At 46.4% G+C, this 26,136-nt stretch overlaps 2 protein-coding genes across 2 annotated transcripts in view; one reads left to right on the forward strand and one right to left on the reverse strand.

Moving 5' to 3' along the window:
- The window catches only part of mogat3a (monoacylglycerol O-acyltransferase 3a), a 42,549-nt gene extending 38,995 nt beyond the window's left edge, over window positions 1-3,554 (reverse strand). Inside the window, exon 1 of the mRNA XM_085760024.1 lies at window positions 3,319-3,554. Coding sequence (XP_085616150.1) covers window positions 3,319-3,412 — 94 coding nt within the window. The 5' untranslated portion in view covers window positions 3,413-3,554. The remainder of the gene's footprint in view (window positions 1-3,318) is intronic.
- Window positions 3,555-14,047: 10,493 nt separating this feature from the next.
- Window positions 14,048-24,649, forward strand: LOC146968221 (uncharacterized). The gene is made up of 8 exons (XM_085759858.1): window positions 14,048-14,386; window positions 15,302-15,445; window positions 15,533-16,063; window positions 18,661-19,084; window positions 19,719-19,820; window positions 21,696-21,770; window positions 22,276-22,625; window positions 23,164-24,649. The coding sequence occupies exons 1-8, from the start codon at window positions 14,078-14,080 to the stop codon at window positions 23,704-23,706; spliced, it is 2,478 nt and encodes an 825-aa protein (XP_085615984.1). The 5' UTR covers window positions 14,048-14,077; the 3' UTR covers window positions 23,707-24,649.
- The last annotated feature ends 1,487 nt before the right edge of the window (window positions 24,650-26,136 follow it).

Consider the following 26,136-nt stretch of genomic DNA (forward strand, 5'->3'; position numbering starts at 1 on the left):
CCGTGTGTGGCGATATTGCGGTATTTGCTGAAGTTGGTGGATCTCGTGAATGTAGCGGTCGGGCAAATTGATCTCTCGAGGGGGGGTCTAACTCGGTGTTACGGTGTGTTTGACCATGGTTTACACTTACGCCGGAATTTCACTTTAAGTATCAACCTTTTTGCCACCAAGGTGCCAAATCTGATGGTCACCTGCATGGGGCGAGGGAGTGAAAAGAAAGCTTTGGAGCAACCAAACAATATAAAAACTACATCTGGATCCAGCTGCACATCATAAACATTACTATACCATGAGAAGATCTGTTGCCAAAAAGAAACAATCTTTGGACAGAGCCAAAACATGTGCCCCAGGGTCCCTAAACCTTGGTTGCATCTGTCACAAATATTGGAAACATCAGGATACATTTTACTGAGTTTTACCTTGGAATAATGTAATCTGTGCATGATTTTATATTGGATCAGCTGCAACCTGGCATTAGTTGAACCTAAATGAATCTTTTCCAACCCTTCCCTCCACACCTCATCGGACAGCTCCGTACCAAGATCTGCCTCCCATGCAGACTTGATATGGTTTGTTGACAAAACTGAAACTTTAGAAAACAATGAAACAAATTTTGAAACAAGGTGTTTAGATCCTGGCTTTAGTTTCATTATAGCAAAAAATGAGTGCTCCATACTAGGATTTATGTAGTTGTTTACATTTTCTTTAACAAAATGCCTTACTTGTAGATAGCGAAAAAAGTGGGATTGAGGAAGGGAAAAGCTTTCCTTCAACTCATTGAATGAAGCTAAATGGTTATGCATATACAAATCTGAGAAGGTAACCAGACCCCTTTGTCTCCAGAATACAAAGGCTTGATCAGACTGAGCTGGAACAAAACTATGGTTAAAACAAATAGGAGAATATTTAGAAAAATCAGGTAGTTTAAGTACCTTCCTAATTTGTTTTAAAATTTTAATTGAATTATACAGCACAAAACTATCCTCAACCGAAGACAAAGGATAATCTTTCGTGCAAAACAAAAGAGCTGAAAGGGAGCTATTTCTTGCAGCATGTGATTCAAGCTGTAACCACTTAGGTGTATCGCAGTGCTCTCTATGTTGAGGGAGCAGATCCTGCCAGAAAATTAAAGCTCTGGCGTTGGTTGCCCAATAATAATGTTGAAAATTAGGAAGGGCAAGACCACCATGTTTCTTAGGCTTTTGTAAATGAGCCTTGGAAATACGATGAGTTTTATATCCCCATATAAAAGGCAAAATTATAGAGTCAATTTTTTTAAAGAATGACGATGAAAGAAAAATGGGAATATTTTGAAACAAGTACATAAACCTAGGGAGCGTCACCATTTTAATAGCGTTAATCCGCCCTATGAGAGAAAGTGGCAAAGACCTCCAATAATCAATATTTCTCTTAAAGCAGATATCAGTGGAATGTTTTTGTTAATATAAGTCCTAAATAGTCCTATTTTCCGTCAGCAATCACTTACATGAAGTATTTCAGCCTAAACACGAGTCTCTCCGTCACTCTGCTCTGCTGTAACCCGAGGAGAAAATTTTCCTTGTGGGATACAAGTGTTATCCAATGAGGGGAGAGAACGGCATGAAGGGCTGTGTGTGCAGCCAAGGGATGCGCGTGAATGTGGTGACGTAGCACGAGGACCAATTGATGCCTGACAAGGGCGGGGGCTGCTAACTCATGGTGCGTTCAAGGAAACTCGTACTTTGTGTTTTTCCTTCCTGTGAAGTCATACCAGTTCGATCTGGTACGAGTTCACGGGTCGGAAGTTACGAGTGGCCGTTATAGGGAACTTTCACAGACAACAGGACGGTAAAAACACGAGCTACGGGTTACCTGGAACGCTACCAAGTCGTAGTTGTGACTTGAAGCTGTAACTTACGGTTTCAAAAGCCTGCCTTGAACACAGCATTAGCCGAAACGGCCGTGCCACTGATATCTGCTTTAAGCTTCTCAACCTGGACGTCAAAATTATTTTTGATTAAATGTTTAGAGTTTACAGGAATAGACAGGCCCAGGTAAGAGAATTGGTCTTTGGCAATTTCAAAGGGAAGGGATTTAAGAAAAAGAGGATCTAGATTGGAAGTGAGAGGCGTAAGTGAACTTTTCCTCCAGTTGATGGAGTATCCGGACATACTACCAAAATAATGAATTAATGAGAGAAGTGGAGGGATGGATGCACAGGGGTCGGACAACAAAATCAAGCAATCATCCGCGTACAAAGATATTTTACATTCAGTGTTACCAACTGTGATGGACTATAACATGACATCCAGTCTGCCGTCTCCATGTGAACGCAGCATTAAAGGGATAGTTCAGACAAAATTGAAATTTACTTTGTTTTGTAGCGGAAGCTTCTCGAAGCTTCTCGAAGCTTCCGCTACAAGCTTGAAATATAGACTTATTTAATTTTTTTCGGGACAATTTCTCATTTCGGGGCTTCAATACAAGAGGGACATTACAGACGAGCAGCATGGAGGTATCTGGATGTTTTTTGGTGTGTCTTTTTGTTACGAAGACAGTTGGTATCCATTGACAACCGTCATATGGACATGCACTGCTGCACGGAGCCCCGCTGTAACTCAGAGAAGCCACGGAGGACTCTGAAACTTCTCCTAGCCCTTAGTCCACATGAGGGGGGGGGGGGGGATATCGGAGGGACATTTCAGTTTTGGGTGAACTATCCCTTTAATCGATCACTTCATCTCATTGATTGGACGGGAGGTTCTGATGACACAGGTCAGGGATCGGACTCTGACCGCTGAGCCAGACCAGAGACAGAGGTCAGACCTTTCACAATAAAAACCCTGCTCAGAACTTCTTTTCACAATAAAAGCCCTGCTTAGATCTTCTTTTCACAATAAAAGCCCTGCTCGGAACTTTCACAATAAAAGCCCTGCTCTGAACTTCTTTTCACAATAAAAGCCCTGCTCAGAACTTCTTTTCACAATAAAAGCCCTGCTTAGAACTTCTTTTCACAATAAAAGCCCTGCTCAGAACTTCTTTTCACAATAAAAGCCCTGCTCAGACCTTCTTTTCACAATAAAAGCCCTGCTCAGAACTTTTCACAATAAAAGCCCTGCTCAGAACTTTTCACAATAAAAGCCCTGCTCAGAACTTTTCACAATAAAAGCCCCTGCCCTCTTAGTGAACACAGGTGTCTAACTGTCTGACTAGTCGGCGGCTTTCTGAAACAAGAAGAGTCATCACAAGACCGAGGATCAATAATCAATCATCCCTGATCGATAGTCAGTCAGTGTGTGTGTGTGTGTGTGTGTGTGTGTGTGTGTGTGTGTGTGTTACCCAGCGCCAGGAAGGAGAAGACCCACTGCAGCACCGCGGCGGTCTGCAGCCTCCTCCGCAGCGGGATGTTCAGCGGGGCGAACTGCACCTTCATGCCGGCGGCCGCGCTCCTTTCCCGGCGTGGAGCGCTGCGACCTCCCGCTGTCTGCGCCTGGAGGTCCGGATTTCTCTCCTTCTGTCTGTCCCTCTCTTTCTGTGTGAGTCTGTCCCTCTTTCTCTCTGTCTGTCCCTCTCTCTGTGTGAGTCTGTCCCTCTTTCTCTCTATCTGTCCGTGCCTCTATCTGTCTGTCTGTCTGTCTGTCTGTCTGTCTGTTGTCCTAAAACCACAGACAACTTTCTGCCTCAGACTTTTCAAACATGCCCTACTACTCCCTTCCCCGCTGCGCATGCGCACTGGAGCTCCCTCCGCTGGGTGGGTTCCTCTCAGCCAATCAGAGCCCGGTGACGAAACAACGTCGGGGGGCGAGCCTCAGCCTCGGGGGAGGCGCGGTCACGATGCGGGATGTTGAAACAGGAGATTTGTTGGTTAAAGGGGAGGAACAGCTGAGGGTGTGTGTGTGTGTGTGTGTGTGTGTGTGTGTGTGTGTGTGTGTGTGTGTGTGTGTGTGTGTGTGTGTGTGTGTGTGTGTGTGTGTGTGTGTGTGTGAGTGTGTGTGTGTGTGTGTGTGTGTGTGTGTGTGACCAGAATCAATAAAACAAACATCTAAAGTCTCACAACAATGAGGTCAGAGTTGATGAGATAAATAAAGTCTCTTATTACATCACTAATAATACTACTAATAGCACTACTGATACTAATAATACCCTACTAATATCTATAATACTACTGATACTATAATATCTATTATAGGGTGGATTCGCCTAATGTGGGACACTTAAGCTTAAATGGGTGTAGGTCTTCCTATAGCAAAAGAAAGTTAATGTAAATGTGGGCTCACACAAGCTGTGATATTGCATTATCAAAATCACATGACATCTCAAATGTCCAATCATAGGTTTAGGAGGGAGAGCCTTCAAACCGGAGGCTCCCTGTGTGAAGACCAAAATGCTAGGTACTTAGGGTTTGGACAAAAATAATGTTAAGGCCATAATTTATTAAAAAAAACAAAGTTATTGCAAATTTTTGTCAAAATGTGTTTATAATATGTTGATGCATTAAAATATATCTTAATATGGTGTAACCATTCTCAATATTTAGAATTTTGATCAACATTTCTACTGTCCCACTTTAGGAAACATGCCTTCCTAAAGCGGGACAGGTGGTTTTTCCTAATGTGGGACAGGGCTTTTCCAGGTAAAACTAATAGGTTGAACAATAACAATGGTTGTTTACATGGCTTTATTGTTATAATTCATTGTTTTGAATATTTTACAACAAAAGAAAATTATATATATTAACTGGAAGTGGTCATAATACTGTTAAAGGGGTAAATGGCTCTGATTTTTTTTCTTTCTTGTTTCTAAATCTTGTCTTTTTTGATAATGTTCATGAAAAATGTTTGAGTTTAGAAGTAATCAAAGGATAGCACATTACTGATTAATTAAATGGAATGTATTTCAGATCACAGTGGCAAAAAAGAGTAAGGCAATGAGACAAAATCAGGGAAAGAAAACATGGGAAAAAAAAGGAAAATAATCAAGCAAGTGAACTCAACCAGTGGAAAACAGACAGGATGAGGGGAAACATTACTGAATATAGGGAGATCACTGAGGATGGTGGAGGTTGTTGACCAGGGCTTGGAATGACCCTAAGTCCACTCTTTAGCGAAGGGTAAAAGGTCACATCCACCCAGGGGTGAAAGTAGTTTTAAATTCTTGCCGGTACTATTACCAAAAGTTATTTTTCCCTGCATCATTATTATTATTATTATTATTATTATTACTGATTTTAATTGGGACATTTTGCAACAAACGTTAAACGTGGTACACGTTTCGAAGGCTGGGTCAGGGGTAGACAATAAAGGAAATTTTGAAGATCGCTGGCCCCACCATTCTAACCACTGGCCCAGGACAATGTCAGGTAGCCTATTGATCCCCATAATAAATAAAAAAGAACATATCCTAGCCTGCAAACAGCCTGCGGTCTCTCGCCATCGAGGCTGGAGCTTTCTTATATACTGATACCAATACATTTCCACGATTCTCGATACTTATACAATACCACGATTTAATTAGAAGAAAAAAACATGTGCTTCTAAATTGGCTACTTTATTTAATAAATAAATAAATAACTGTTTCTCATCAAACTTGTATTTATGTAGCCTACTGTGGTTTAACAATGAAGTAAAAACAGAGTTAAAATGGTAAATATGCCCCAACACAAACGGAAAGTCATGTAGTCATTACTTTTATCTGCAGTAGTTCAATGATACAACTGTTGCTGTCATTCATTCACTTTTAGGCTGTTTCCACAGACTGGTGCAAAACTGACTTATTGTTTCATTTTTCAGCTCCGTTTTGTTTTGACACAAGTTTGTTTTTTCTCTGCTTCAAACCATCATGGATGTATTATGGTCTAAACGCGCACCACCGCTGTGGCGACACCGAGCAGCTGGAGCCGCGTTCACATAAACAGACCGCGAGCTCGACTGCAGCCGCACCGAGACCCAGCACGTGCTCTGGCCCGCGTGTAACGTCCGCATCGGTCCCGACAGGACTCGCCACGACGCGCTGAGGGCAAAGTTTCACGGTACCGGAAAAAAAGGTTCAGTCTTCAGCAGCAGCAGTGAGCGAGCGGCGCGTCCCGCGGTGCACAGCTGCACACTGCAGCTGCTTGCAGGTGGTGCTGACGTCCCAGGGCGCAGCGCTGCTGCGCACAGAAACTAGATCATGTCTCTGTCTTTGATCGGGTCGGGATCTCGTAACACTATGTGTTATAATAACCGAGACAATTTCACAGAAATCATTTCAAACCACAGGGAATTCATGTGAAATTAGATTTATAATTTTTTTTTTACTTTTTATTTTATTTTATTTTATTTTTTTAATCTCTCTCATGATCTTCCTGGTACTGCGTACCGCCTCTGAATCTTTTAGTGGTACGCAGTACCGGACCGTACCGGCTTACTTTCACCCCTGCATCCACCACACAATTGGTAGAAAACCATTAACACTATAGAAGATGAAGCAGAACTAGGACAATAAGTGATATTATTGAACACTGGTTTGCAATCTAGCATTTATCATGTAAATTAAGATGACTTTTAAACAGACTTTTTAGTGTCCCACATTAGGAGCATGACTGTCCCACATTAGGGAACGGAAATTGCCGCAAAAAACTTTGCAATCAGAGTTGAAATATGTATGGTATTTCTTTTAGGAGTGTGAAATCAGAATGTTCTCTTTGGATTCCATTAGATCACAACCTAAGGATTTCAGAATGGTACAGGATGTAGATTGAAAGTGTTTGCGTCATATCATAATATACACCAGAAGTCTAAATTGCAAAAAACGTCCCACATTAGGCGAATTCACCCTACTACTGATACTATAATATCCTATAATACTACTGATAGGGTGATCAGGTAAAATGAGCCATTTAAGGTTTGAGCCTCCATAGATGTTTAAGTTTTAACAGTTAATGGCTGTAAATGATTTCATATTGTTGCTACAACTGTACTTGACCAAAAACAATAGATGTGAGTGTCTGGGACGATGCTTTCTATCCAGCCTGCTGAGGAGAAGTGTGCCAAAAGTGGCCTGGCAAACAGATTTCACTTGAAACTGATAAGGTTGATAACTCCGTAAAAAAACAGATCTACAATAAAAAACATGATTTATAATACACATTGTGATTCCCCCCATTGGATAGAATGTAACATTCTTGCTAAGCTGACTTATTTTTAATTTAAATGCATTTTTTGTGTTTTTTTGAGCCATGCATTTCAGCTAAAATGAGCCACGTTCACAGTTGAGTTTTGATGGTTTCTCCAGCTATATTACATATCTTCACATTGTCCTTGTTATTATACAGACCCAGTGTGTGTGTGTGTGTGTGTGTGTGTGTTTTAGCTTTGGTGCAGGAGGCATCGTGACCTGTGCACACACAAACACACAGACACACATGCACGCACACTAACACCACACACACGCTCACTAACACCAAACACACACACATGCACGTACACACACAGACACACACACACGCACGTACACTAACACCACAAACACACACGAGTTCCAAAATGGTCATGATGTTATTCTAGTATTCTATTCATTCTTAATGCTTCAGTGTTATTGTTCATGAATTCACATGTTATATAATAATATTAGGCTATATATGTGGATTATTTGATCATAAATGATGATGACAAAAGTCCTTGTGTTTCCTAATCTTCTCTGTTAAAGGACCATTCCGGGTAAATTCACCTCAGGCTGTATTTTCCTATCATTTCAGGTCTAACAGAAGGAATCTGTAGGTTTTCAGTTTAATGTCTCCTGTTTTGCGGTAGTTATGGTCTGTCCCCGCGTCGCCACGGCAGCGATGAATGGGAGTGGATTGAAGTTCTGCTGCTTAGGCTGTTTCCATCCCTCAAAGCCACAGACAGCGTCAGATGGAGACTCAAACATGCACCCAGAAGTTTATTTACTTCAAGCTTCAAGTCCAGAGTTGATGTGTTCACTGCAAAAACTCAAAATCTTTCCAAGAATATTTCTTGTCCAAATGTCTCATTTCTAGTCAAAACTAATCTCTCTCCACTTAAAATAAGACTCATCACCTAAAAATGAACTTGTTTTTAGATCATTTTCACTTGTTTCAAACTAATTTTTACTTCAAATAAGTACAAGAATCTGAAAGCGAGTTTTTTGTGTTTGTAATAAGAAAGAAAAACTTGCTCCATATCAGATTTTTCTACTTATTTCAAGTGAAAATCAGCTTGAAAGAAGTAAAAAGTGTCTAAAAACAAGCTGCTTTTTAATGTGATGAGTCTTATTTTAAGTAGAATGAGATTAGTTTAGACTAGAAATGAGACAAATATTCTTGGTAAGAGTTAGAGTTTTTGCAGTGTTTATGACACAAACGGGAGCTTCCCACTGCACCCGAACACACCGAGCGTCAACACAAACGGGAGCTTCCCACTGCACCCGAACACACCGAGCGTCAACACAAACGGGAGCTTCCCACTGCACCTGAACACACCGAGCGTCAACACAAACGGGAGCTTCCCACTGCACCTGAACACACCGAGCATCAACACAAACGGGAGCTTCCCACTGCACCCGAACACACCGAGCGTCAACACAAATGGGAGCTTCCCACTGCACCTGAACACACCGAGCGTCAACACAAACGGGAGCTTCCCACTGCACCCGAACACACCGAGCGTCAACACAAACGGGAGCTTCCCACTGCACCTGAACACACCGAGCATCAACACAAACGGGAGCTTCCCACTGCACCCGAACACACCGAGCGTCAACACAAACGGGAGCTTCCCACTGCACCTGAACACACCGAGCGTCAACACAAACGGGAGCTTCCCACTGCACCTGAACACACCGAGCATCAACACAAACGGGAGCTTCCCACTGCACCCGAACACACCGAGCGTCAACACAAATGGGAGCTTCCCACTGCACCCGAACACACCGAGCGTCAACACAAACGGGAGCTTCCCACTGCACCCGAACACACCGAGCGTCAACACAAACGGGAGCTTCCCACTGCACCTGAACACACCGAGCGTCAACACAAACGGGAGCTTCCCACTGCTCCTGAACACACCGAGCGTCAACACAACCGGGAGCTTCCCACTGCACCTGAACACACCGAGCGTCACCACCAACGGGAGCTTCCCACTGCACCTGAACACACCGAGCATCAACACAAACGGGAGCTTCCCACTGCACCCGAACACACCGAGCGTCAACACAAACGGGAGCTTCCCACTGCACCCGAACACACCGAGCGTCAACACAAATGGGAGCTTCCCACTGCTCCTGAACACACCGAGCGTCAACACAACCGGGAGCTTCCCACTGCACCCGAACACACCGAGCGTCAACACAAACGGGAGCTTCCCACTGCACCCGAACACACCGAGCGTCAACACAAACGGGAGCTTCCCACTGCACCCGAACACACCGAGCGTCAACACAAACGGGAGCTTCCCACTGCACCCGAACACACCGAGCGTCAACACAACCGGGAGCTTCCCACTGCACCCGAACACACCGAGCGTCAACACAAACGGGAGCTTCCCACTGCACCCGAACACACCGAGCGTCAACACAAACGGGAGCTTCCCACTGCACCTGAACACACCGAGCGTCAACACAAACGGGAGCTTCCCACTGCACCTGAACACACCGAGCGTCAACACAAACGGGAGCTTCCCACTGCACCTGAACACACCGAGCGTCAACACAAACGGGAGCTTCCCACTGCACCTGAACACACCGAGCGTCACCACCAACGGGAGCTTCCCACTGCACCTGAACACACCGAGCATCAACACAAACGGGAGCTTCCCACTGCACCCGAACACACCGAGCGTCAACACAAACGGGAGCTTCCCACTGCACCTGAACACACCGAGCGTCAACACAGACGGGAGCTTCCCACTGCACCTGAACACACCGAGCGTCAACACAGACGGGAGCTTCCCACTGCACCTGAACACACCGAGCATCAACTTGGGACTTTGAATTAGATCTAGTTTTACAAACATGTCGGCTTGTTGAAGTAAATAAACTTCTGGGTGAACGGATGGATGTATGATAGGCTACATGGATGGATGGATGGATGGATGGATGATAGATGGATGATGGATGATAGATGATAGATGGATGGATGATAGATGGATGGATGATAGATGGATGGATAGATGGATGATAGATGGATGGATGATAGATGGATGGATGGATGGATGATAGATGGATGGATGATAGATGGATGGATGGATGGATGATAGATGGATGGATGATAGATGGATGATAGATAGATGGATGATAGATGGATGGATGATAGATGTATGGATGATAGATGGATGGATGGATGATAGATGGATGGATGGATGGATGGATGGATGATAGATGCAGGTCACCTTCATCAGACCAGATCAGAATTTAACTTTAGACTTTTTTTGTCCCTCTAGGGAAATTCTTTTTCACAGCATGACCATTTCTTCACATTTGGTTTCACCAGACACACACACACACACACACACACACACACACACACACACACACACACACACACACACACACACACAGATTACAACACATTGCCACACAGTTCACCACTCCTGCCAGGTCGTCTCTCTAACTCAGACAGAAACATCAAGTTCAATCCAGAGGAGGAACTCATGTTCAGTCATAATAAACTTTATTAGAAATAGAAACATGTGTTCTCTACAGGCAAAAAGGACAATAGCCATATCATGGAAAAGCTTTGGTAAACCATCACTTGCTGTGTGGTTTAGGGAATTAACCTCTTGTTTACCTTACACTCTTAAAGGGATAGTTCAACATTTTGGCAAATTGGCCCATTGCCATAATCGCTATAGTCATAGCAGTAGGTTCGTTACCTTTAATTGTAGGTGTAAGCTATTTTCAGTACGGCGGAGCGCAGCAGCAGGCTGCTCAGAGCTACACTATGGAGGCTAAGGGAATTTCTTGGTTTCCCTCATTAAACTCATCAAATTCAACATCCCAAAACTCCACAGCGCTTTTGTAGACAAGTTGTGACCTGCACAACCACCACGCTATGAGATAATGACGGAACGATACGAAACGGAGCCGTTTTCGAGGTAAATACAGGGTAAATACGGAGACTGCTTGCTGAAAAACTGTCCCTGAACGCAACACGCATCAGCGGTTTTGTATGAATTTACCTCGAAAACGGCTCCGTTTCGTATCGTTCCGTCATTATCTCATAGCGTGGTGGTTGTGCAGCTCACAACTTGTCTACAAAAGCGCTGTGGAGTTTTGGGATGTTGAATTTGATGAGTTTAATGAGGGAAACCAAGAAATTCCGTTAGCCTCCATAGCGTAGCTCTGAGCAGCCAGCTGCTGCGCTCCGCCGTACTGAAAATAGCTTACACCTACAATTAAAGGTAACGAACCTACTGCTATGACTATAGGGATTATGGCAATGGGCCAATTTGCCAAAATGTTGAACTATCCCTTTAAGGACAAACAGGAGATATTTCTAAAGATGGGGTTGTTTCATCAACTACATGAAGGAGATGATCTGTCTCATGTGATGGACGAGCCAGCCTCTTCTCCTCCAGCTTTCTGGTCTACATCATCATGTATCTTCTATAAACTCATGATTATTTTCCTCCTAAGGGTTTAGCCCTGACCGCCATGTTGTCGTCTTGTTGAAAACACTGTTCTATGGAAGTGTGTATAGTATGTAAACTCCTTCTGATGGTTTATGTACCATGGCACCATTTTACACACCTCATATGTGTTTATATGTTTTCTATTTAAAAAAAATGAAAATCCAATAAAGATATTGTTAAAAAAAAAATTACAAATGGGAAACAGAGAGAAAAAGAAGAAAACAGGAGGAGCAGGAGGAGGAGGAGAGAAGAGGAGAGGAAGAGGAAGAGAAGGAAGAGGAGGAGAGAAGAGGAGGAGGAGGAGGAGAGAAGAGAAGAGAAGAGAAGAGAAGAGAGGAGGAGAGGAGAGGAGGAGAGAAGAGAAGGAGAGAAGAGGAGAGGAGGAGAGGAGAGAAGAGAAGAGGAGAGAGGAGGAGAGAGGAGGAGAGGAGGAGAGAAGAGAAGGAGAGAAGAGAAAAAAAATTATTAACTTAACATCATTTAAAAAGGCTCTCAAAAAGTACCTCATCAGTCAAACCATGTATCATCAAACATAAGATAATTATTGTTGTGTTTTTCCTCTCTCTCTCTCTCTCTCTCTCTCTCTCTCTCTCTCTCTCTCTCTCTCTCTCTCTCTCTCTCTCTCTCTCGCCCCTCTCTCTCGCTCCTTATGAGCTTATTCATTATTTTTGTTTTGTATTATTCATATTTATGTACGTATTCTTTTTTTTTTTTTTTTCCTTATATTTTACTGTTTAATCTCTACACTTTTCTACTTATTTCTCATTATTGTTCAATTATTTTCCTATGTTGTTTTTAAACTGTAACAAATTTGATATTTGAATATGTTGGGTGAGGTTTTCATATAAGCCCTCTTGGGTTTCATACCTCCCCTTTGCACATCCCAGTAATGTTGATTGTTCATGTTGTTTATTTATATGATATTGTTTGTGCTAAATAAATAAATAAATAAATAAAAAATAAAAAAAGAAGAGGAGGGGAGGAGAGGAGGAGAGAAGAGAAGAGGAGAGGAGAGAAGAGGAGGAAAAGGAGAGGAGCAGTCAGCAGCAGTGTTTCCTCTCCAGACCAGCAGGAGGCGCTGTCTCCAGCTGGAGCCGCTGCTACAAACCAAAACAACAGCAACCACCACCAGCAGCAGCAGCAGCAGCAGCATCAGGCTCCCTGTCTGTCCCTCTCTGTCCCTCTCTGTCCCTCCTGGGCTGTGACCGGTCCTCAGCTCCTCAGGTCAGCCCGGTCTCCGTGGCTGCTGTCCCGGTCCGGTCTGGTCCGGTCCGGTCCGGTCCAGTGGAGCTGGATCTCGGTGCTGCTGCCGTTAACAACACAGTGTTGCTACCGTTAGCCGAGGCTGCTACATGGATATTATGGGCTGCTGCCGTTAGCATGGAGACCAGGGCCCCGAGTCCATTATCGGACACGCGCTGCGCCGCCGCCGCCGCCGCCGCGTCCGCGCTCTGACCCGGACCAGCGGGACCACCGGGACCACCGGGACCACCGGGACCACCGAAAGCAGACAGGACCAGTCTGAGCACCTGGTACCGCTGCCAGGACCAGGACCAGGACCAGGACCAGGACCAGGACCAGGACCAGGACCAGGACCAGGACCAGTCCGGAGGCAGAGTGTCGTCCTCCAGCCTGAAACAGCTGGTTGGTCCGCTGGTCCGTCTGCAGCTGCAGCTGGACTGGACCTTAGACGGACTGAACCTTTATCTGTGACGGTGTGATACACAACTACACAACTACAACCAGAGGACAGAGGACTGGTACCAGAGGACCAGACAGGTCCAGGTCCAGTCGTTGGTCCGTCTGCAGCTGCAGCTGGACTGAACCTTAGACGGACTGAACCTTTATCTGTGACGGTGTGATACAGAACTACAGTCCAACAACCAGAGGACAGAGGACTGGTACCAGACTGGAGGAGAGGTGAGTTCTGGTCCCAACCCGGTTCTGAAAGTGAAATGTAGTGATGGATCAGCTGATCAGTACTATAACCTAAACTGTCTGGATTACTGGGTTACAGGCTACTTTTTTCTAGAATTTAAAAACTTTTTTTTTGTTGAGAAATGTTACCTTTTTGTTCTAGAAAGTTATAACTTTAATTTTATTTTTTATTTAAAGGTATAGTACGTAGGAATTCCCCCCATCTAGCGGTGCGGTTGCATATCTGAACGTATTCTTGATGTTGCATTCAGGTGAAATGGGGCAGACGTCAGACAGACAACAGACGCTGCATGTAACAGAATAAACAAGCTTCTATGTAAACATGTTGTCATGGTGATGTGGTATTGTTTTAGTAAAATGACATCCGGTTGGTTTGCCGACGGCCGTCTGCCTGACTGCACCTGAATGCAACACCAGTGGTGACAGTTACCTGGACCGACCTATTTATATTTATATTTTATTCCTCATTTCTTTAGCACGACTGTTAGAAGTTTCCCACCGCCGTCACCGAGGACGACGTAGCTGCCGTTGCCATGGCGAATAAGACGGACGTCCACGCGTCGGACCAGACCTCCGCCCCAGAAGAAGAGTCGTCCAAACCGGCGGGCCGTCGGCCGCGGCGCCGGGCGGCCGCCGCCATGGGGAGGCGGAGCCAGAGAGGGAAGAGGCGTGGCCCCGCGGAGAAGAGGGGGCGGGGCCAAGGCGAGAGGGGGCGGGGCCAGAAGGAGAAGAGGCGGAGCTCCGAGGAGAAGAAGGACGGCGTCACGGTGAAGCGCATGTGGAGCGGCGGGAAACGGCGCTGGGACAAGAAACACTACTGTGTCTTCTGTAGGAGACCACAGGTGAAGATACCTACCTGTCTGTCTGTCTGACTACCTGTCTGTCTGTTAACCTGTCTGTCTGTCTGTCTGTCTGTCTGTCTGTCTGTCTGTCTGACTACCTGACTACCTGTCTGTCTGTCTGTCTGACTACCTGTCTGTCTGTTAACCTGTCTGTCTGTCTGTCTGTCTGTCTGTCTACCTGTCTGTCTGTCTGTCTGTCCGTTTTTTACCAACAGTTTGTCTCAAAGGGCTTTACGGGAGGACTGGATGGCAGACTGGTTCATAGGAAGACCTGTCTGTCTCTCTGTTAACCTGTCTTTGTCTCTGTCTCTCTGTTAACCTGTCTGTCTGTCTGTCTACCTGTCTGTCTGTCTACCTGTCTGTCTGTCTGTCTGTCTGTCCGTTTTTTACCAACAGTTTGTCTCAAAGGGCTTTACGGGAGGACTGGATGGCAGACTGGTTCATAGGAAGACCTGTCTGTCTCTCTGTTAACCTGTCTTTGTCTCTGTCTCTCTGTTAACCTGTCTGTCTGTCTGTCTACCTGTCTGTCTGTCTACCTGTCTGTCTGTCTGTCTGTCTGTCCGTTTTTTACCAACAGTTTGTCTCAAAGGGCTTTACGGGAGGACTGGATGGCAGACTGGTTCATAGGAAGACCTGTCTGTCTCTCTGTTAACCTGTCTTTGTCTCTGTCTCTCTGTTAACCTGTCTGTCTGTCTGTCTACCTGTCTGTCTGTCTACCTGTCTGTCTGTCTACCTGTCTGTCTGTCTGTCTGTCTGTCCGTTTTTTACCAACAGTTTGTCTCAAAGGGCTTTACGGGAGGACTGGATGGCAGACTGGTTCATAGGAAGACCTGTCTGTCTCTCTGTTAACCTGTCTTTGTCTCTGTCTCTCTGTTAACCTGTCTGTCTGTCTCTCTACCTGTCTGTCCCACGCAGGTGAAGATTGCTCGCCACCTGCTGAGGAAACACGCCGACCAACAGGAAGTGATGGCCGCCAGCACGCTGCCCACCGGCTCCAAGCAGCGCCACCTGCTGCTGGAACACCTGCGCTGCCGTGGCAACTACCTGCACAACATCGAGGTCTGTCCACCTGTCTGTCTACCTGTCTGTCTCTATGTGTCTCTCTACCAACCTGTCTGTCTCTCTGTCTGCCTGTCTGTCTCTCAGGTGATCCGTCAGGGCAGTGGAGAGATCGTTCCGTGCCGTCAGCCTTCAGAGGAAGTGGATGTGAGGAACTACCTTCCCTGTCCTCTCTGTCTCGGCTTCTTCCTTCGCTCCGACCTCTGGAAGCATCAGGCGTCCTGTCGGAAGAAGCTGGCGACCGATCCGTCCTCTGATCCGTCCTCTGACCCGTCTTCTGATCCGTCTTCTGATCCGTCCTCCGATCCGTCCTCTGATCCGTCCTCTGACCCTCTGAAGACCTCCAGGGAGGACGCACCATGTGTCCCCTCAGAGGACAGAGTCCCAGCCGGGACCAGGACCTTGGAGACCGGGACGTTGGAGACCAGGACCTTGGAGACCGGGACCGTGGAGACCGGGTCCAGACGGTCCCTGAGCTGTGATTCCGGTTCGGACCGGCCCAGGAAGCGCTGCCGTGTCCAGGCTGCAGCGTCCCGGCTCCTCCCCATCTCTAGCGGAGCGTCGGAAAGCTGCAGCGAAGTCCTGCACCGCATGAACCAGGACCAGATCTCACACCAGGTAGCTGTCTTTTCCATGTTTTCCACATTCTGTGTCACAAACTGTAAACTGTTTTCTTGTCTGTAACAACATCTCTGTCCCATCTGTCCGTCCTGGGTGAGGGATCCCTCCTCTGTTGCTCACCCTGAGCTTTCTCCTGGTTTTCCCTGTTAAAAGGGTTTTCCATGGAGTTTTTCAGATTTCAGTCGATGTGAGGGTCTAAGGGCAGAGGATGTTGTTACGATGCCGCGCTTCCAAAGTGTCCAAAGTGTCCAAAGCGTCCAAAGCGACCAAAGCTTCCAAAGCTTCCAAAGCGTCCAAAGCGTCCAAAGCTTCCAAAGCGTCCAAAGCTTCCAAAGCGTCCAAAGCTTCCAAAGCTTCCAAGCTTCAAAGCGTCCAAAGCGTCCAAAGCTTCCAAGCTTCCAAAGCTTCCAAAGCTTCAAAGCGTCCAAAGCTTCCAAGCAAAACGTCCAAAGCTTCCAAAGCTTCCAAAGCGTCCAAAGCTTCCAAAGCTTCCAAAGCTTCCAAGCTTCCAAAACTTCCAAGCTTCCAAGCTTCCAAGCTTCCAAAGCGTCCAAAGGGTCCAAAGCTTCCAAGCTTCCAAAGCTTCCAAAACGTCCAAAGCTTCCAAGCTTCCAAAGCTTCCAAAACGTCCAAAGCGTCCAAAGCTTCCAAGCTTCCAAAACGTCCAAAGCTTCCAAAGCTTCCAAAGCGACCAAAGCTTCCAAAGCTTCCAAAGCGTCTAAAGCTTCCAAAGCGCCCAAAGCTTCCAAGCTTCCAAAGCGTCCAAAGCTTCCAAAGCTTCCAAAGCTTCCAAAGCGTCCAAAGCTTCCAAAGCTTCCAAAACGTCCAAAACTTCCAAAGCTTCCAAGCTTCCAAGCTTCCAAAGCTTCCTAGCCTCCAAGCGTCCAAAGCGTCCAAAGTGTCCAAAGCGTCCAAAGCGTCCAAAGCTTCCAAAGTTTCCAAGCTTCCAAAGCGTCCAAAGCTTCCAAAGCGTCCAAAGCTTCCAAGCTTCCAAAGCGTCCAAAGCGTCCAAAGCGTCCAAAGCTTCCAAAGCGTCCAAAGCTTCCAAAACTTCCAAGCTTCCAAAAGCTTCCAAGCTTCCAAGCGTCCAAAGCGTCCAAAGCTTCCAAAACTTCCAAGCTTCCAAAAGCTTCCAAGCTTCCAAGCGTCCAAAGCATCCAAAGCGTCCCTAGCTTCCAAAGCTTCCAAAACGTCCAAAGCTTCCAAGCTTCCAAGCGTCCAAAGCGTCCAAAGCGTCCAAAGCTTCCAAAGCTTCCAAAGCTTCCTAGCTTCCAAGCTTCCAAAACATCCAAAGCTTCCAAAGCTTCCTAGCTTCCAAGCTTCCAAAACGTCCAAAGCTTCCAAGCGTCCAAAGCGTCCAAAGCTTCCAAAGCTTCCAAAGCTTCCTAGCTTCCAAGCTTCCAAAACGTCCAAAGCTTCCAAAGCTTCCAAACTTCCAAGCTTCCAAAACGTCCAAAGCTTCCAAAGCTTCCTAGCTTCCAAAGCTTCCTAGCTTCCAAGCTTCCAAGCTTCCAAAGCTTCCAAAGCTTCCTAGCTTCCAAGCTTCCAAAGCGTCCAAAGCTTCCAAAGCTTCCAAAGCTTCCAAGCGTCCAAGTGTCCAAAGCTTCCAAAACGTCCAAAGCTTCCAAAGCTTCCAAGCTTCCAAAGCGTCCAAAGCTTCCAAAGCGTCCAAAGCTTCCAAGCGTCCAAAGCGTCCAAAGCTTCCAAAGCTTCCAAAGCTTCCTAGCTTCCAAGCTTCCAAAACGTCCAAAGCTTCCAAAGCTTCCAAGCTTCCAAGCTTCCAAAACGTCCAAAGCTTCCAAAGCTTCCTAGCTTCCAAGCTTCCAAGCTTCCAAAGCTTCCAAAGCTTCCAAAGCTTCCTAGCTTCCAAGCTTCCAAAGCGTCCAAAGCTTCCAAAGCTTCCAAGCGTCCAAGTGTCCAAAGCTTCCAAAACGTCCAAAGCTTCCAAGCTTCCAAGCTTCCAAAGCTTCCTAGCTTCCAAGCTTCCAAAGCTTCCTAGCTTCCAAGCTTCCAAGCTTCCAAGCTTCCAAGCGTCCAAGTGTCCAAAGCTTCCAAAACGTCCAAAGCTTCCAAGTGTCCAAAGCGTCCAAAGCTTCCAAAGCTTCCAAAGCGTCCAAGCTTCCAAAGCTTCCTAGCTTCCAAGCTTCCAAGCTTCCAAGCTTCCAAGCTTCCAAGCGTCCAAGTGTCCAAAGCTTCCAAAGCGTCCAAAGCTTCCAAGTGTCCAAAGCGTCCAAAGCTTCCAAAGCTTCCAAAGCGTCCAAAGCGTCCAACGCGTCCAAAGCTTCACCAGACGAGAAGTTGCCTGACAAAGCGGCAAAAAAATATTTGCCATTTTGGGAGCTGTCTTGTCTGACGCCCACCCTCGAGTGTTTTTGACGCTTTGGAAGCTTTTGGTGTGAACGCACAGTTATGATGGGATGTAAAGCCCTTTGAGACAAACTGTTGGTAATAACGGGCTAACAAATAAAATTGCCTTGCCTGTCTGTCTGCCTGAATACCTACCTGTCTGTTTGTCTGTCTGTCTGACTGTCTCACCACCTGTCTGTCTCACCACCTGCCTGTCTCACCACCCCGCCCGTCCTGCCTCTGTCCAGGTGAAATCTGATTGGCTGATCTGTAAGTATGGGAACAAGCTGATGGGGAGCCAAGATGGGAGCCAGAAGCGCTACGACTACGTGAGCCAGAAGCTGCGGGAGCTGGGCCGCTTCCTGCTGGCCGCCAAGTCTCTGGACGGGGACGTGGGGACGCTGCAGGACGTGCTGTCGCCTGGACGCCTCCGCCTGGCGCTGGCGGCCGCCCGCAAGGCGTCGGGCTACCGCTGGAGCCGGCCGCCGCTCGCTGTCAAGACCACGCTGAAGACCGTCTGCGAGATCGCCATCGGAGAGAGTCTGCAGGACGGAGACTGGGAGGCCGCGGCCAAGACCACCGACTTCTACCACATGTTGGGGAGGGAGTGGGACCAGCTGGGGCTGCCGGACCCAGACCAGGACCCAGACCAGGACCAGGACCCCCACTCAGGTGAGACCCGGGTCAGTCCTCAGGACCAGGACCGGGACGTCATGGTTCCTCTGGTCTGAGACAGTTACAGTGGACCAATCAGAAACCAGGGTTGTTGTGTCACTGTCCTATAGCCTATAAACCTCTCTGCCCCCTAGCAGCAGCAAATCTCTTTGCTCCGTAGGTGGGTCTAGAAACGAGCCATAAGAACTTTTTGAGTCTCCAACAACGTTTGTGTTGACCAATCACAGCGCTCTATCTGTTTAGAGAGTCGTTGGGCGGGCTTAACGCCATGACGACATACATTTTAATTGGCTTGTCGGGCTAACGTCATCCTGCTCTTTGCTCTGATTGGTCGTAGCGCTACCCTGTTGGTGCAGAGGCAGTTTGAAAGACAGCCTTCATCCCGCCCCCTGGACTGAGCCGAGGTCTACCGCTCGTTGCCAGACTAGACATGTTCATGATGTAGTCTGGCTTGGCAGGCTACCTGTCCTACACAATAACAGGAAGAACTGGATTTTACACATAAACCAACACACAGAGACGATAGAAAGTGAATACACAGACACACACATGTTGTTGTGTCTTTGTTTTGTTGGACAGTTGTGAAGGTGGAAACTCTGACACAGACCTGTTGTCTTGTGTTTCCCTGCAGTCGACGCAGAGGGCGGAGCCAAGCTGAAGAAACGACCGGTCCAACCACGGGCTGAGAAGAAGAGTAAAGAGTCTGGTCCAGAACCAGAACCAAGACCACAGGGTGAGTCCTGGCCTCTGACCTGCATTACCTAGAACCGGTTGTAACCGGATGTACCGGGTCTTATACCGGGTCGTACCACTTAACTCATTGAGTGCCGCGCTCCTTTCCAAAGTTTTAGTCAAGTGTACCGGCAATTTAGACCATTTTTGACTTTTTATGTAGAGCCATAGTGTATTCTATATTATTGCCACCAACACATACTGTAGCTCAATTGAAAGGTGAAACTTTATGCTTCAAATGACCACAAACCGTTTGTTTCTACGTGCCTCCGTTCCTGAGAAAAGTCAAGCTAAACATGGCTGGGTTTCACCAAAATCCCTCCTTTTTTTCTAGAAAAGGAGATAGAGCGTCTTTTATGAAAGCTGCTCTGTTTGTGCCTGTCGCTCTTCTGACACTCGCATTTCTGGATCAAAGGGCTCGTATAAGATAAATATATACAACAATTGTTGTTCTATTCACAAAACCACCATCGGGGGCGGGGGGGGGGGCGCCACTAAACAACAATAACACAGACGCACCGTGCCGTGTCACAGCCTCTCGCCGCGGAACGTGAGGGTCTGTCGGCCACAGCAGGTCCGGAACACCGGTCCCGCCGGTGGTCGCGGTCCTTCTGTGGTACGGGTCGGTGATGCCGGTCTGCTTTGGTCCAGAGACCATCAGATTTTACCGCGGGAGGACTTTGGGGAGGACACGGTGTTGCTCCAGATGAAGACCGGGCGGGACTGTCAGCTGAGAGCTTCCTGGTTCAGCTCCGAGCTGCTGGAGCTGCTGCAGCCTCGCGGGTGAGAGCGGAGCAGCTGCTGCATCTGCATGCAGAACTCCGTTTGCAGAAGCCGAGTTATGATAAAAACTTCCAGATCATGAGCTGTCATGAGACTTTGATCGCCATCTATTTCAGTTCTCCTCGTCGTAGAGTCCCCAAATTTACATATAATGTGTATTAAAGTGTCTATTTTCATAATTTAAAAAAATGGGAACGAAAAACGAGAAATTACGTGGTTGGCACTCAATGAGTTAACACCTTAACACCTGGTCAATAAAACAATGTGGTATTAACCTTTAGTCTAAAGGCCGGTCTACCAGCGTTGGGGGTAAAACCTTCTTGGTTCAGGATCAGGATAAAACATGGATCGATCTCATTGATCTTCATGCTTAAAAAATTAAAAGTCAGACACATTTAATGAGCAAACAGATGTGATAATTACTTTTTATTACGTATTCATGTTTACTGTGTCTATATTTTTTTTCCTGCAATCTTGATGTGGCGGCGCCGTAGTGCCACTGATCCTCATTCTGATCAGATTAAACACCTGAGTTCACCGTTGAGTTTTACCCCGTCACAGTTTGTTTCAGTTGATAACGAACGTTGGTCGATACTGAAGCTACTTTCTTTAAACTCTAACACAGTCTGCATCACCATCCGTACATCTGTTGGTCACCCATGAATGTTTTTGATGTGGTGTTCTGTAGATTGTAATGTGGCTGCAGCAGAAATGCACAAGGGTTTTTTTCTATTATTTTGTTTTAATTGTGTTTTTTACTGTTTTAGACAAAGTGTGTGAACATTTGAATGAATGAACAGTAAGAGTTTAGTGTTTTGCAGGAGTTGGGCTGTAACTGAGAAAAGGCTTGACTGTGTCGCTGATGCATCTTGTGTGAAAGTAATGATGACTGACAGTTTGCTGCACATGGACGTGTGTTTTACAGACTGTGAAGAGTTTTGAACGTGTGACTTGAGTTTGGACCAATGTTTAATCTGAACATGTAATACCTGCATCCGTCCAGTAGATGGTGCTGTTTGACCTTTGTTCTGTTTGTAGTTCCACCTGCATCCGTCCAGTAGATGGTGCTGTTTGACCTTTGTTCTGTTTGTAGTTCCATCCAAGACCTGCAGCAGAGCCGTGGCCTCCACCGGTCCACCAGAGTCCAGACTGCAGACTCCGGCCTCAGGTGAGTCCTTTTTTTATTTTATTTTATTGAACAATATTAGACAAGTGTTCAAAAGGATTAAAAACAAGAGATTAGGTCCCAAACAGAAACAAAAAAACATAAAACAGACACACAAACAAACAATACAATAATCTGGTGTTTCACGGCTCTTTTGATTTAATTTATCGGTTGCCTAACCATTTTTTTATTGAGGACTTAAAAAGAAAGTAGGAGGAGCTAACAGTTTTAAAGTTTAAAGGAAGGCCGTTCCACCAGACAGCTGCTGAGTAAAGGAAAGAAAACGTTCCCATACAGAGGCTGTAGTCAGTGGAGCGCCCCCTGGTGGAGTAATTGTGTGTGTCACTGACTTTGGAGAAGTAGTTTACTAAATACTTATTTTTTATTTTATAAACTAAACACAGCTTGAGTTGAGAAACTCTCTGCTCCACTCTGAGCCACCGGAGAGTGGAGGAGAGAGTTTCTGGTTTGATCTCCGTTGTCCCATCGTCTCTCTGCTGTCTTTCAGTCCCGATGGCGCCCAGGAAGGTCCGCCGCCGGCCGTGGTCGTCGGCGGAGAAGGAGGCGGTCTGGAGGCAGCTGGGGGTCCACGTTCTGGTCCAGTCGGTCCCGGGGAAGGAGGTCTGTCAGCGCTGCCTGGACCTCGAGCCGGTCCTCAGGGGGCGACACTGGAAGGACATCAAGAACCAGGTCCACAACCAGATCCAGAGCCAGAAGAAGCAGCAGTTTCACGCCCAGATGGACCAGCAGGAAAACCACGAGCACCCAAACCAGAACCAGGACCAGGACCAGGACCAGGACCAGCAGGACCAGAGGAAGCAGCAGCAGCAGCAGCAGCACTACCAAAGTTCAAAGATTGTGGGTCAAACTTTGGAGTCACATTTTCAAGCAGCATACACTAAAAGAATGTTGTCTCTTGCAAGTAATATCTCATCTGACCCCTCTCACGTGTTATTGGAGGAAAATCAGCTTCTGCCATCAAACAGAAGGTTTAGAGTTCCACAAGCTGGACTGAACAGGCTGAGGAACTCTTTTGTCCCTCAGTCTGTCAAACTGTTAAACCAGAGTTTGGTCTCTGAGTCGACCCTAGGGTTAGGGACAGACTGTTAAACCAGAGCTAACCCTAGACCCTCTAAGTCGACTAGACCCTAGGGTTCATGTTGCACCAAAGACACTTTGTAATGTTGGATTTATGTTGTGAATGGAGTTAGGAGGTAGTTTGTGTTTTTCTTTAAATGTGACGTTTGAGGGTAACATTTATGTTTTCTGTAAATGTATGTTTGTGGTATTTTGTTATTATTTGTGTGAAACTTTGGACGTCATGGGACACAAGACACATTTCAGAGAGATCTGACAATAAAGTGTAATCTTATCTTATCTTATCTTATCTTACCAGGCTGAGATGGACCCACAGGACCAGGACCAGAAGAAACAGGACTACGCTGCTCAGATGGGCCACCAGGACCAGGACCAGGACCACATCCAGAACCAGAAGAAACAGCAGTACCAAATCCAGATGGACCACCAGGACCAGCACCTTCACATCCACAAGAAGCAGCAGCTGTGCCATCCCAGACTGGACCACCAGGACCACATCCAGACCCACAAGAAGCAGCAGCTGTACCAACTGGACCAGCAGACCAGCAGACTGGACCCGGGCCTGCAGGCCCAGCTGGACCGGGACTCGTCCTTACTGACCGGGACCGGAACGCCGTACGAGCCCCCGGGACACTCGGACCCCGTCATCGGTCCCTACCCGCTCCCTCACAGACCGGGGCCTCACATGGACCAGATGCTGTCCACCAGGACCGCCTGGACGGACCAGTCTCTGGCCCAGAACCAGAACTACCCGGTCCGGCAGCTGGGCCGGACCCTGGTCCCGGACGCCCCCCCAGGAGGTCCCACGCCCAACACACACACCGGACACGTCCACTTCTGACGGACGACGACAAGGGGCTCGAACACTAAAGACTCAGACCACGAGACAGAGACAGTGGTGCTCCTCTAGACCACCTGGACCTCCAGACCACCTGGACCTCCAGACCACCAGACCACCTGGACCTCCAGACCACCTGGACCTCCAGACCACCTGGACCTCCAAACGAACCGGGCCTTGACCACCTGGACCTCCAGACCCCCTGGACCTCCAGATGAACCAGGCCTTGACCACCTTGGCCCAGTTGTTCAACAGGAAGTCCAATCAGATCTTGGATAATGGATCACATCAAGTCTTGAAAATGTGTTGTTTCTAAACTAAAACCAGATTCTGAGACCAGACCGGACCACGTGATCCAGTCTCTGTTTTAATCTGCTTCAAACCCTCAGTTTGTGTTGATGGACCACCAGGACCAGGACCTTCACATTCACAAGAAGCAGCAGCTGTGCCATCCCAGACTGGACCACCAGGACCACATCCAGACCCACAAGACGCCCAACACACACGCCGGCCACGTCCACTTCTGACGGAACGACGACAAGGAGCTCGAACACTAAAGACTCAGACCGGGAAACAGAGACAGTAGCCATGTTTCCATCTAAAGTGATTCGATCAGATCTTGGATAATGGATCACATCAAGTCTTGAAAATGTGTTGTTTCTAAACTAAAACCAGATTCTGAGACCAGATCGGATCACGTGATCCAGCCTCTGTTCTAATCTGGATCAAACCAGAACTTTTTAGTCGGATCAGGAAAACTTTGATCCAGAACTTGAGGATTATTCTGGTCCAGTTTGGTGGATTTGTGTCAACGGAACGTGTCATAGAAATTCAATTTCAACTGGTCAAATAAACAACATTTAAAATGTCGTATATGGGTAAAAAACGTGACGCTTCTATTTCTGTCCAACGGAACTTTTTACCTAATAATAAACATGAAAATGAATAAAAAGTATAACATGTATGTCTCATACCTTCCTTATACATACATGTGTCCAATGTTGGTTATTGGTCATTTCCTGCCTTCTGAAGTGTGAAAACATCGTGTGGGGCGACTGTCCGGCCTCGACTTCTGTTTGGACAACTGGTTTTAAATCACATTAAAACAATTTAAATATAATCCTTTGCCCTTTTTGGATCATTTCACACTTGTTTTCCATTTATTGACACAGTTATGAAGCATTTGTACACACATTTCAATCATAATACACAAACAAATCTTGTCCGAATATGTTAATTGTCTGAAATATCATCTGGGGCGACCATCAAGGAAATGCAATTATGGGACTTTTGTTATGACAATCATCTCAAAGAGGATGTTGCATCATGCAGCCACAGCGTGACGGTCCCAGAGAGACCTGTAGGTTGAAACCGGGCCGGTGGTTTTGGAGAAAACGACCGAGGCGGTTTTCAAAGATTTTAACCCCGCAAAGTTTTTTTTTGACCAAAAATCAAATTTCTCCAAATTTCTCCAAATTTGAATATGTCATCTGGGGGTCCGAGGGGAGTCCAACGCAGAAGTTTGGTTGAAACCAGGCCGGTGGTTGTGGAGAAAATGACCGAGGCGATTTTCGAATACGTTTTTTTGACCAAAAATCAAGTCTCTGACTGAATGAGCTCCAAAACACTAAGTTGTGAGCTGCACATTCACCACGCTATGAGATAATAACACAACGTTACCACACAGAGTTGTTTTCGAGGGAAATTCATGTAAAACCACTGATGCGTGTTGCCTTCAGGGACAGTTTTTCATCATCAGTCTCCGTATTTCCCTCTAAAACAACTGGTGGTAACGTTGTGTTATTATCTCATAGCGTGGTGAATGTGCAGCTCACAACTTGTCCACCAGAGCGTTGTGGAGTTGTTGGATTGTGTATTTGATGAGTTTGATGAGGGAAACCAAGAAATCCAAAAACAAAACAAAACGTTGCTGTCTTTCTAGAATTTTAGAATTATTGTCTTGTTCTAAACATGCCTCTTTTTATCTCTTTTATCTTTTCTTATCTTTGCATACAACATGACAGGGAGAACGGCTTCTCGCTCCCATGTTAAACAAATGGTTTTTCATGAAAGTGACAAATAAAACTGAATTGAATTGAAATCCCATGAGCCTCCGTAGCGTAGCTCTGAGCAGCTCACGGCTCTGCTCCGCCATTCTAAAAATATATTTTTAGAATGGCGGAGCAGAGCCGTGAGCTTGCACCGACAAATAAAGATAACAAACCTACTGTTATAGAGAGCCTAAGCGGAAGCAGGAAGTAACGTCGCCATGGGACCTCAATTTGAAAAAAAGTTGAGAAAAAGTTTTATTCTACAATAGTTTTACAACAACCTGCTGATTTCTCTTCATGAAACGTGATGTTTTAAACAGGTAGAGGACAGAGTTTTTTATCATGGCACAATTCAAACGGATCACGAAATAAAACTTTAACT

The sequence above is a fragment of the Trachurus japonicus genome, chromosome 18, assembly GCF_045865225.1.
Source record: "Trachurus japonicus isolate A0001 chromosome 18, Traja_1.0".
Lineage (NCBI taxonomy): Eukaryota > Metazoa > Chordata > Actinopteri > Carangiformes > Carangidae > Trachurus > Trachurus japonicus.

What these genes read in the sequence shown, in the direction of transcription:
- LOC146968221 (XM_085759858.1), top strand. Translation starts at nt 14,078, where the DNA reads ATGGCGAATAAGACGGACGTCCACGCGTCGGACCAGACCTCCGCCCCA. An exon ending in TCTTCTGTAGGAGACCACAG is followed by an intron (nt 14,387 to 15,301) that starts GTGAAGATACCT and finishes TGTCCCACGCAG; the next exon opens with GTGAAGATTGCTCGCCACCT. An exon ending in AGGACCAGATCTCACACCAG is followed by an intron (nt 16,064 to 18,660) that starts GTAGCTGTCTTT and finishes GCCTCTGTCCAG; the next exon opens with GTGAAATCTGATTGGCTGAT.